Source organism: Leopardus geoffroyi, chromosome A3, assembly GCF_018350155.1.
Source record: "Leopardus geoffroyi isolate Oge1 chromosome A3, O.geoffroyi_Oge1_pat1.0, whole genome shotgun sequence".
NCBI classification, from domain to species: Eukaryota; Metazoa; Chordata; class Mammalia; order Carnivora; family Felidae; genus Leopardus; species Leopardus geoffroyi.
The window spans coordinates 119,551,436-119,563,852 of record NC_059336.1 but is presented as its reverse complement, the minus strand read 5'-3'; the positions used below and the strand labels follow the sequence as shown (position 1 = coordinate 119,563,852).

General features: G+C 40.2%; 1 protein-coding gene across 2 annotated transcripts in view; it reads left to right on the top strand.

Annotated features, from left to right (window-relative positions):
• Positions 1 to 12,417, top strand: part of HADHB (hydroxyacyl-CoA dehydrogenase trifunctional multienzyme complex subunit beta) — a 40,058-nt gene that overhangs the window by 18,018 nt on the left and 9,623 nt on the right. For both annotated transcript variants that reach the window (XM_045447481.1, XM_045447480.1), the window contains exons 5-7: positions 2,948 to 2,992; positions 8,074 to 8,173; positions 12,045 to 12,132. In XM_045447481.1, coding sequence (XP_045303437.1) covers positions 2,948 to 2,992; positions 8,074 to 8,173; positions 12,045 to 12,132 — 233 coding nt within the window. The remainder of the gene's footprint in view (positions 1 to 2,947; positions 2,993 to 8,073; positions 8,174 to 12,044; positions 12,133 to 12,417) is intronic.

Here is a 12,417-nt window from a genome sequence, read left to right as displayed (position 1 = left end):
AGTGAAACACTAGTTCTGTTTTGTTTAGGTTGTTTTGATACTCATATTTTGAACAAGCAGTCACTAACTTACTGCACTGGGGAATGTTGGGCATCTGCTAAGAGGAGTGAGGCCTATCAATATATACTAATATAGAAAGTTTCTGAGGATGTGTTAAGTGTAAAGAGCAAGGTGCAGAGCAGTGTGTTTGTCAAAGATGCATACCTTTGTGTGTGTATGTACATACACAAACAGTAAATGTTCTTTTTTAAACATATGGTTTAGAACCTAGAGAGTATTTTCTTATAGAATTAATGCTGTAAGTGAGTGGTGGTGAAGATTCTTCACTCACCCTCTTGTCTCAGCATCGTAAAGCCATTTTTCTCTATAATCTTTTCCTCTACTGACAAGAGCAATAAAAGTAAGAATCTCAAGCTGTAGCAGCAGGAAATTGAGGACAGGAGAGCCTCGTACTTCGCAGCAGCAGGGTAGAAAAAGAAAGTTCTGTCAAGAGCAGAAAGTTCTAGGCTAGGAAGACAATTCTTTTTTTGTAAGGGTTGCTTATATACTGTGTAGGTATTTATTTCCAGCTGTTTTACTAGTTATTAAGAAATTTGAACACGTTCAGCTATATCATTTACTTACGTTATTTAAACTCTTTGGTAATTAGTATTAGCCTAAAGTTTGATTTGAGATATTCAGCACATTGGTATGGGGTTCCTTTTGTTGTTTGTGGTTGTGTTTTAGTTTAATTCAGGATCTTAACTGACTGAGATGACAAAGTACGTGGGCAACTTAGTGGTACAGAGAAGAGAGAAACTTGGAATAACATAAGAAATTAAAGTTGATAGAAAAGAAGGAAAAAATTTCAAGGTAATATTTATGTAAAGAACAAAAGTGGCAATATAGCGAGAAGAATTTATGAAGAAGACAAATAAGTCATGAGATTGATGTTATGATTGAGGTGACAAATAGGTCTTCTATATATAATAGATGATTTTCTAGGTGGAAAAAGATCTTCTTCTGTTCAATTTGAGGAAACTTTGCTTTTAACTTGAGTGCTATTTGGAAGACAAGGTTCTTAAAAGGGGAGGGCATTTGGGAAGCACTCATAAGAATGGATGCCAGCAGTGGGATTTGGGAATCTGCTAATCATCCTTGTAGAGAAGGGTGTAGGAATGTGAGCGTTAACATTGTAAAATGATAATTTAGTGTTTGGACATTTTAAAATTGACACACAATGTTTCCCCAGATTATTCTGTTCAAAATTTGAGGGAACTCCTTTTACCTCTGAAAGATTTGGAAAACTACAGATAATTCTTCTGTGATTCAGAGTTAAAATAAAAACATTTTTGGATTTTTAGGTTTTGATTTTCAGGAACTTGTAGAATGAACTTATTCAATCCAATGGCCTAATCTTTGACTTAAAGGGAATTTATTTTTGACATTGAAACAGAGTTTGCGTGCAGAGCTCGGTTTCTAAATACCGTTCTTCAGTATAAGGAGCCAGGCCTGCCTAGAAGAATGACCAGGGCTGAGCCAGAGAAAATACAAGATGAGGCTGGAGCATTTTGTAGTGCCTGGAAGTGAAGAAGTGCTTTCAGAAAAAAAAAAAAAAATGACACGAGAAAAGGACAAGGGACCAATCTGAAATAACTTCCAATGATGAAAGCTAGAACAATTTGACCAATAAAATAGAGTATTACATCATAACCCAAAGAATAAATATTTATGTGAGTCCCATCTTACATAAATAAATAAATAAATAATTGAATAAATACATAAAAGAGAAGGGACACATCATCTTTACCAAAGAATTTCAGCTAATAAATATAGAAGGAATGATGAAAAGAAATGAATCACCATTGGAACACCACAGTAGTAATTGCTGCAAGGAGGATTTATGAATGAATGCTAAAATTAGCAGGTGAGAAATGTTGAGAAACGAGATACTTGCGTTGCCTCAACTCTTTCCCCCTAAATATTTAATTACTGTGGTGCTTTTAACATGTCCATAAATCCTTTGTTATTCCTTCCAGTAGGAAGTAGAGCTGAATTCTCCTCCCTTCGAGCGAGGTCCAGACTGGTGACTCACTTCTATAGTCAACTTGAGTACAGAAAGGGAAAAATAGTGATGAAAACTGGCAGATACTGCTTTAACCAAGTGATTCACTAGTAATAAGTCATGTTGCTATCATGCACGTTCTGATATGAAGCAATGAGAAGGGCACTTCACTTCTCTCATATTCTTCCCCCAAACCCATGACCCTAGTCTTCAAATGTCAAGGTCACAAAGATAAGGAAAGGCTGAGAAACTGTCACAGATTGGAGGAAACAAAGGCATGACAACTAAGTACATGGATTTGGTCTTAGAACAGAACAGGAAGCAGGCATTAGTAGAAAAACTGATGAGATCCAGATAAAGTTAGCAGCTTAGTGAATGTTGTAGCAGTACCAATTTCTTAGTGTCGACTGGTGCATCATGGTTGGATAAGATATTAGCATTAGAGGAAGCCAGGCAAAGGGTATTCAGGATCTCTGTTCGGTCTTTCCAGTTCTGTCGTAGATCTTAAATGACTTCAAAAAGTTTCCGAAAAAGTCCTAATACATCCCTCAGGTCCCTTTGGACGTTGAAAAATAATCTATTTTAAAAAATGAAGTAAAGAGAACTGAGAAGATGGAGTTTAGTTTTAAAGAGCGTGTAACATATGTCATGATGAACAATAAGATACTGGGCCACATCTTGGTTAGATTCTTAGCCAGCTCAGTAGGAGTTCAGGCCCGCCAGATTGCGAAGGATGACAAATAGTAGTCACAATATTGCTTCATTTAGAATGCTGGACTGCCTTAGATCATGAAGTGCATTTGCAGGAGCATATTAGATGGTATCTCTAGGTATTTCAAATAGAGTGAAAACACTGTTAATGTTCTAGGCTTTTAGTTTAAATTGTTTCTTTTCTTTCCTCAGATATAAGGAACTGATGCCACATGATTTGGCTAGAGCAGCACTTTTGTAAGTAGATGCAGTTTTATTTTAGTTGTTACTCTAGTTTTTACATGTGAAACATGTTTAATAGGATTTCCATATCTAGGATATATTACTTTTTATGTCGTGAGAAACACACACCTACTAGCTTTTTCAAGATTTACTGACGCTGCATTTTGGCCACGTGTGCAAAACAAATTCAAGCAGCTGGTAGGTGTCAGCAGTGTTTATTTTGCGGGCTTGACAAACAGTTTCTTAGTGTGACAGTATTCCTTCACGAGCACTGTAGCTACCTAGCTAGTTATAACCGATCAATGCAAATACAATGTATGTATTTGGTGATTATTTTATTTTATTTATTTATTTTGAGAGAGAGAGAGACAGAATGTAAGCGGGGGAGAGGCAGAGAGAGGGAGACACAGAATCAGAAGCACGCTCCAGGCTCTGAGCTGTCAGCGCAGAGCCCGACATGGGGCTCGAACTTACAAACCGGGAGATCATGACCTGAGCTGACTAAGGCACTTAACCGACTGAACCACCCAGGCGCCCCTGATGATTGTTTTAGATGGGAGCTAATATTTACCTACAAAGAAGCCTAGAATGAGACTTGAAGATCCATGTGTAAGCCAAGTAAGAATGTAAAATTAGGTATGGTTACAGGAGATTGAGCCAGGTGAGTAATTTGGTGAAAGTCCTACAATGTGTGGCTGTTTCTGCAGCGGGAGTAGCATGTGAAGCATCACCTCATTCATTTTTCATCAGTGCCTTGTTTCTGTGTCTTCAGAAACCAGCCACAGGTCTCTTCTAGTTTGAAAAAACCCTCAGGTGACATTTCTGCCCAACTGATTCTTTTTCTTCTCTTCCTGGCAGACTTTAAAAATGAATGAAAGCAGCAGTTGCTTCTCTTTTCTTACCATTCATTTCCTTTAATCTCGTAATAATTATTTCCATTCCTACTGTTCTTCAGTAACCATACTTTCGGGAGCTTCTCTCTGTAATGGCTTTTGTGGTCACTAAATGCACAGGCCTTTCCCCAGGCCTTTTCCCAGGCCTTGGTCTCTTTGTATTCTCTAGCATTGACCTGTCAGCTGTACTTGACCCCGTCTTCCTTTGACTTATTCATATTATGCCTTTAAGATTTTCCTTCCATCTTCTGAATGATTTTTCCCTACTTTAAAAAACTGGATCTTTCTAACTTTCCTACAAGTATTTCGCAAGTTTTAGTTCTTACAGCATTGCATTTCTATGTATGCATGCTTTTCCTTAAAAAAAATCTCATCTAGTTAATCTTTATTTTGTTATGTGGAGGGTTCCCAAATCTCTAAACTTGACCCCTTAGACACTTCCAAGTGCAGTGTATCAAAAATAAAACTTACCAGGGTGCCTGGACTCAGTAGAGCACATGACTCTTGATCTCAGGGTTGTGAGTTTGAACCCCACATTAGGTATGGAGCCTACTCAAAAAAAAAATAAACAAAAATTGAAAAATAAAAATTATCTTTTCCCTAAAACTAGCTTGTTTTTCCATTAAAAAATGTTTTTAATGTTCATTTTTGAGACAGAATGCGAGTGGGATGGGGGTGGCGGGGGGGCGGGGGCTCTCAGGCAGAGACAGAGGGAGGCACAGAATCTGAAGCAGGCTCTAGGCTCCCAGCTGTCAGCACAGAGCCCGACATGGAGTCAAGCTCAGCGAACCGTGAGATCATGACCTGAGCTGAAGTCGGATGGATGGTTAAGCAACTGAGCCACCTGGTTACCCCTTGTTTTCCTATTTCTTTTTTTTTATTTTTTATTTATTTTTTATTATTTTTTTAATGTTTTATTTTTGAGACAGAGAGAGACAGAGCATGAACAGGGGAGGGGCAGAGAGAGGGAGACACAGAATCTGAAATAGGCTCCAGGCTCTGAGCTGTCAGCACAGAGCCTGACGTGGGGCTCGAACCCACGGACCGTGAGATCATGTCCTGAGCTGAAGCTGGCCACTTAACCGACTGAGCCACCCAGGCGCGCCGTCCTATTTCTGATTATGATCCCAGACTGGTGCTTTGCAAGTTTTTCCACAACTTCTTGTTTTAAAAACTGTCAAGTGTACAATAAAATTGAAAGAATAATATAGTGAGCACCTAAATACCTCCCACCTAGATTTAATAATTGTTAACCATTTGGCCATGTCTATATAGTTTAATAAAGCATTTGACAGTGAGTTGCAGACATCTTGAAACTTCAGCCCTAAATACTTCAAGTGTTTATCTCCTGAGCATAAGGACCTCCAGGATGTTGTTACTACAGCTAAAACAGTAACAGTGATTCCATAACTAGTAATGTTCAGTTCATAGTCAATTCCCCCATAATTGTTCCAAGAATGTCTTTTCTTTCATTAGTTTTTTTTTTTTTTTCCTCCAAACCAGGACGCATTTTCTTTCATTAGTTTTTTTTTTTTTTTCCCCCCAAACCAGGACGCAGTTGAGGTTCATATTGCAAATGGGATAGGTCTCTTTTAGTCTCTTCAGTTTAGAACATTTTCTTTCTCCCCCAACATTTCCATGCCCCAAAGGACAGGGACTTTTGAAAACTCTAGGCCACCTGTTTGATGGAATGTCCCGTATTCTCGATGTTTCTTCATGGTGATATTTAACTTCCCTTATGAATTTCCTGTAAACTGGAGATGCGTTCTAGAGGCTTGACTAGTTTCAGGTTAAACTGTATTTGGGAAGAATGCTTTATGGGTTTACGCACGTGGTATTCTGTCATGTCAGGAGGCACATGATATGTGATACTAAATCTAACCACTCAGTCATGGTCAGACTGCCAGGTCTTTTGATTATAAAGGTACATTTTTTTCTTTTGCAATTAGTAATCTGTAAAGTGGTATCATAGCACCGTGTGACTAGCCCATTCCCCAACGGTCTTTCACCAGATGGTTTTTAGCATTCATTGACAGTTTTGCCTGAATCGGTTTTATTACATCAGAGGTTACAAATTTATGATTTTTCTAATTTTGTTATTCCTCCTACATTTATCGGCTGGTATTTTTCTGTAAAGAACAGCTTTTCTTTGTTTTAAGACTTAACGAATTTTTACTTACTGTGTTTTTTTTGAAGATTTTATTTTTGGACTGCCTGGGTGACTCAGTCAGTTGGGCATCTGACTCTCGATTTTGGCTCAGGTCACGGTCTCACAGTTCATGAGTTTGAGCCCTGCGACGGGCTCTGCACTGACGGTGTGGAGCCTGCTTGGGATTCTCTGTCTCCTTCTCTCTTTGCCCCACCCTTCCTCTCTCTCTCAAAAAATAAAATATATAACCATTTAAAAAGATTTTTTTATTTTTAAGTAAGCTCTATACCCAACACGGGGCTCAAACTTACAACCCCAAAATCAAGAGTCGAATGCTCCACTGACTGAGCCAGCCAGGTGCCCCATTTTACTTATTGTGTCATAGCTAAGGTTAGTCAATATTCTTTTTGAAGCTCACGCATTTTATCTGTGGGAGCTCCTGTCAAGTTGTTTCTTTTTTTTTTTTTAAGTTAGCTCTGCACCCAATGTGGGGCTTAAACTCACGACTCTGAGATCAAGAGTCGCATGCTCTACTAATTGAGCCAACCAGGCACCCCCAAGTTCTTATGTCCCTTTGTTTTTTAGCATAATGTTATTTTCTGAGGTATAACTTGAATATAATAAAAATGCACAGATTTAAGTGTATAGTATGATGAACTTTGACAAATGTGTACACCCATGTTCCTGTTTTTATATCCCCTTAGTCTTTAAGTACTTTCTTATTTTTGGCACAAAAAAGATCAGTGAGATTTACTTTGTACTTGTCTTGCCTTAGACCTAGCCTCAGTCATTTTTTTTAAAAAAGCTTATTCCTGGGGCACCTGGCTGGCTCAGTTGGTAGAGCATGTGACTCTTGATCTCAGGGTTGTAAGTAAGTTTGAGCCCAGTGTTGGGTTGAGAGATTAATTAAAAATAAAATATTTAGGCACCTGGGAGGCTCAGTCAGTTAAGTGCCCGACTCTTGGTTTAGGCTCAGGTCATGATCTCATGGTTCATGAGATCAAGTCCTGCCTCGGGCTCTAGACTGACACCAGGGAAGCTGCTTGGGATTCTCTCTCTCTCTGTCTCTCTGTCTCTCTGTCTCTCTTTCTCTCTTTCTCTTTCTCTCTCTGCTCCTCCCCCACTCTCTCAATAAGTAAACGTAAAAAACAAAATAAAATCTTTAAAAAAAAAAAAAGTAAATAAGCTGATTCCTTTAGTGGGGAATGGCATTTAGAAACCAAGTCTGAAAAAAAAAAAAAAAAAAAAAAAAAAAAAAGAACCAAGTCTGAGTTCAAGATTGGCTCATTCCTGGGGCGCTTGGGTGGCTCAGTCGGTTGGGCATCTGACTTTGGCTCAGGTCATGATCTCACAGTTCATGAGTTTGGGCCCCGTGTCGGGCTCTGTGCTGACAGCTCAGAGCCTGGAGCCTGCTTCAGATTCTGTGTCTCCCTCTCTCTCTGCCCCTCCCCTGCTTGCACTGTCTCTCTCTCTCAAAAATAAAATAAACATTAAAAAAAAAACCCAAAAGATTGACTCCTTCCTTTCCTACTGGAATGTGACTGCTTCTAGTCTCTATCAGTGGGTAAAACTAGACAAATGTATAGCTTCAATTATGGGTTTATATTGGTACTCCAAATTTAAATTTAATATACCTGGGATTTTATTTCATCTCTTTGATTTTATACTTGTCTCTCTTTTCTCTTTTGACTGAAACTTTGGTTCCTATTAACATTACTATATTTATGTATCTGCTTTATCCTTTTCTAAATTATTTAATGTTTTATTTTTGAGAGAATGCGTGCGAATGGGGAGGGGCAGAGAGAGAAAGAGGACAGAGAATCTAAAGTGGACTCCACACTGACAGCAGTGAGCCCGATGCGGGACTTGAACCCATGAACCACGAGATCATGACCTGAGCCAAAGTCAGACGCTCAACCAACTGAGCCACGCAGGCACCCCTCAAAATGATTTTTGATTCTTCCTATTTAGCTTGTCATTTTAAAAGAATTACAATGTTTTATGTGATGACCTGCGGCACTGTCTCGGTTTTTATTGCTTTGGACTTCTCTCAGGGGTTTGCTGCATCGGACCAATGTCCCGAAGGATGTTGTTGATTATATCATCTTTGGCACGGTTATACAGGAAGTGAAGACTAGCAATGTGGCTAGAGAGGTGAGTAAAACGAACTTCATGTTGTTCCGAGAGATTGATAGGAGAATCGATTGAATTTCAGTGAACAGAATTATTCTTCAAAAGTTATTAAAAAGTTTTAAGTAAGGTTATATTTGACTTAAAATGTGATTTTACAATTTGAATAATGAGTGTTATTTAATGTTTGAGAGAATTATAGTATAAACCAAATGACTTGCCCTGTACTAGCGTATATTCATACTATAAGTCAAATCAATTATTTGAGCTGCTTTGGGATATGTTCATTTTTCTATCCCTTAGGATAATAGAGATCGTAGGGAAGTATGGCTGATGTGACCTTGATAATGTTACGGTGGCTACTAATTAACTCAAAATTTCAACACTATGCAAAGAACTTATTTCACAACATGGTTTTTGTTGGAGGTGGCATTGCTGATTCATTTGTTCCCATTAACTACATGACACATAGGGTGTGTGTTTAAAACCATCTCATAGGAGTTTACCTTTACCCTAGTTGGCATAGCTCCAGGTAGCGTTCACTGGTGGCAACTGAGATTATAACAGACCTTAAACCTTGTGTGACACGTCACACAGGCATTTCCTGGTGAAGAGTCCAAACACATCTTCTGGGCTTTGTTTCAATTTGAAAGTGATTATTTGGATAAAGTTGGCTCCAAAGCACATTTCAGCGTGTTAAGCATTTTCTTTATTTCTAGCTTTGTGCCTGCCGTATCTGTGTTCAGTGCAGTTGTGGGGGCAATAATTTCCATCACTGTCAGCTAGGAGGGGACATGAGCAGGGCCAGAAGTATTGGTTCTGCCCCACATTTTTACCTGCCAGTAAATGCTAATATTGCTGAACATCTGGTGTTACTTAAGCCCACAGAATCGACTGTAGGATGTTAGGGAGGCAGAAAAAAAATGATGAACAGAAAATGGTTTTTTTCCCGTCCTGATTTTTTTGGTTTTTCCCTGGGCTTTCACGTTTCTGACTGGGTCGAATATGACAATTTTACGACTGCATCAAGCTAGTCATAATACATTTGCAACTTTTATATTCTGCAAAAAGCAAAGTGGCTCTTATAAGAGCACTTGAAAACTAGATACCAAGCGTTTCAGTTTTTTCAGTATTTCCGTTCTAATACTTAAAGCCGTAATGTTTTTCCCTAAATTCTGTCAGAAAATTTTACATCCATGTGCAAATCGCAGCTATGAATTGACGTGTGGTAGTTGCCTCTCCCTGCCCTGTACCAATACCAGGGGCATTCACTCCAGGGGAAGGTTGCCCTGGGGGAGGATGTTATGAGGATGTCTCTCCGTAGTTGTATTGTAACCTAAAAGCTAATGTACCTTCCAACTAGAGAGCTTTTGAAGGACCTGTTGTCTGTATTCGTCATGTTTGTAGGAAATGCTAAAGATTTCTGTTGCTGAGTTCCCATGAACCTGACTTTACTGAAAGGCCTCTGCAGATTTCCCTGCTCTCCTCCTTGACTGAGAGGCGTCTTCCTCCTTTTCTCTTAGTGTGCTATCTAGAGCCTAAGCGTGCCTTGAGAGCTGTTCAAGCTTTAAATAGAAGCATGTGGACAAGGTTCCCCAGAAACCACTTCTATTTAAAGCTCTTTCAGGGCTGAGAGTCAACTGGGGCCAAGGGTGGGATACGTGCTAGAAAGGACCTTATGAGGATCGGGCCATACGACCTGAGTGCCCTTTACACTTGGCCCACTGGTGTGCTCTCCTCCCCTGGCCCCTGGAGATTTGCTTCTTTCTTCCTTTTTTGAATTGGTCTGCATTGAGAGGCTGACGTGCCGTTGCCAGGGTGTAGTTTTCAGCAGAGTAGGTTGGGCACTGAGTATCAAGTCTACCTAGAAAGACCAGAATAAGGTTATACTGTATGTATGGTACTATGACATACTTCTATTTCTACAGATGATGATATATGGGTAGTGTAAATATAAAAGCAGGGCGCCTGGGTGGCTCAGTTGGTTAAGCGGCCGGCTCTTGGTTTCAGCTCAGGTCGTGATCTCACGGTGTTTTAGTTTGAGCCCCATGTCAGGCTCCACACTGGCAGTGTGGAGCCTGCTTGAGATTCTTTCTCTGCCCCTCCCCCACTCTCATGCGTCCTCAGGCGCTCCCATGCGCGGGCTCTCTCTCTCTCTCTCTCTCTCTAAATAAACTTTAAAAAAGTAAAACTTATTTAAGAAACATTCAGCCTTCCTCATCTCGACTTTGGAAACAGGTTTATTTTACCAAATTACAGGAGATCTTGTATTCTGAGCATAGTTAAATAGTTTCAGAAAAGGGCCACTAAAAAAGAATTCCCCTCATGGGAACCAGAATCTCATAGTTAAATAGTGGTGGTGGTGGCTGGTGGGGGGATAGTGAGAGCATTATTTTTAAAACGTAACTTTAATGTTATGAAATATTTTGTTATTGTATCTATGCATTAATTCTTAAGCAAAAATGGAATCAGACATTGGTTTTTTTTTGGCAGCATTATTTTCCCCAATAAGTATTAAAATAATAGGTGTCTTCATGTTATGTGTAACGTTTACTGTGCCATAGAGATAGAGGCCATTTTGCAAGATTAATGGAGGGCCTCGGTTCTTTTTTTTTTTTTTAATTTTTTTACATTTATTCATTTTTTTTTTTTAATTTTTTTTTATTTATTTTTTTCAACATTTATTTATTTTTGGGACAGAGAGAGACAGAGCATGAACGGGGGAGGGGCAGAGAGAGAGGGAGACACAGAATCGGAAACAGGCTCCAGGCTCTGAGCCATCAGCCCAGAGCCTGACGCGGGGCTCGAACTCACGGACCGCGAGATCATGACCTGGCTGAAGTCGGACGCTTAACTGACTGCGCCACCCAGGCGCCCCTACATTTATTCATTTTTGAGAGGCACAGAGAGACAGAGCACAAGCAGGGGAGGGGCAGAGAGAGAGGGAGACACAGAATCCGAAGCAGGCTCCAGGCTTCCAGCTGTCAGCACAGAGCCCGACGCGGGGCTCGAACTCAGAAACCGCGAGATCATGACCTGAGCTGAAGTTGGATGCACAACCGACTGAGCCACCCAGGCGCCCCTGGAGGGCCTCAGTTCTTGTCAAGACCCCTCAAATTGTTCTCTTTTGAAGCGACTATTGTGTCATCATCCTGGACAGGTTTGTCTTTTTCCAGTTGGTTAGCTGGTCTGACCTTATTTCAAAGATGCTTACTTGGGGCTTAGGCACTTTTGCAAAGTTTCTTTCATCAACTTGAACTCCTCCTTAATGGCAAGTTTTCCAAGTTGCCTTTGCATTGGGTCTTCAGGGTGCTGTCTGAATTCTGTGGCAGTCACAAAGAGAGACGGACTAGCAGTGGGAGGAATGAGTGGAGAGCAGGCAGGGACCTGAGTGGGAAGGCTGTTAGGGGAGTGGTTGGTTCTTTAGAAATCACTTTCTGCTTTGGTAACTTTTGCTTTGCCACCAAGCCTTTCAAGTGCAGGAACACAGATCGTGAGGATCTTACTCCATGACCTATTTCATCCTTCCACCAGGTGGATTTAAAAGGTTTACTTCAAGGCTATTTGGAAATTTAGATTAAAATCCAGTTATGTATTGATGTTCTTGAAGTCCCAGAGCACAGCATTGCTAAGGAATTAGGTGACCTGTAGCCTGTTCACCACACTGGAAACCGGCTACCAAGAATTTCATAGAGCGCTTGTCGGTTAATGGCTAGATGAAAAATGAGTGGGCCATTTCCATGATGGGCCTAATTTCATTCTGAATGTTACTCTGTAGAGTATTAACCTCAAACCCTTTCCTGATTCACCACACGGAGAAGTGGTGCTCAAATGACATCATTTCCACGTAACGCTTCCTTTAGAAGTGACCGTTTCGTTCCTGTATTTCCTGAAGGCTGCCCTGGGAGCTGGCTTCTCTGACAAGACTCCTGCTCACACTGTCACCATGGCTTGCATCTCTGCCAACCAAGCCATGACCACAGGTATGTTTACTTGAAAGCAGAAGGTACATGTTAATTCTCCTTGGTCGTTTATACGATCATAAAAAAAAGTACTCTTAACAAAAGTATATGATCAGCAGAGATCTCTGAATTTGTGTCGTTTTTCAAAAATAAGGTCATATTTAACATTTTCGATTTTCGAAGTAGTTCTCATCTTTTCTTGCTGTCTATGCCTGAGGGACACAACCATTCATGTAGTTTCTCCATCAGTAATGTGGCTGGCCACAGCAGGGATTATCAGCTGGAGAAGTATGTCTCTAGGAGGGT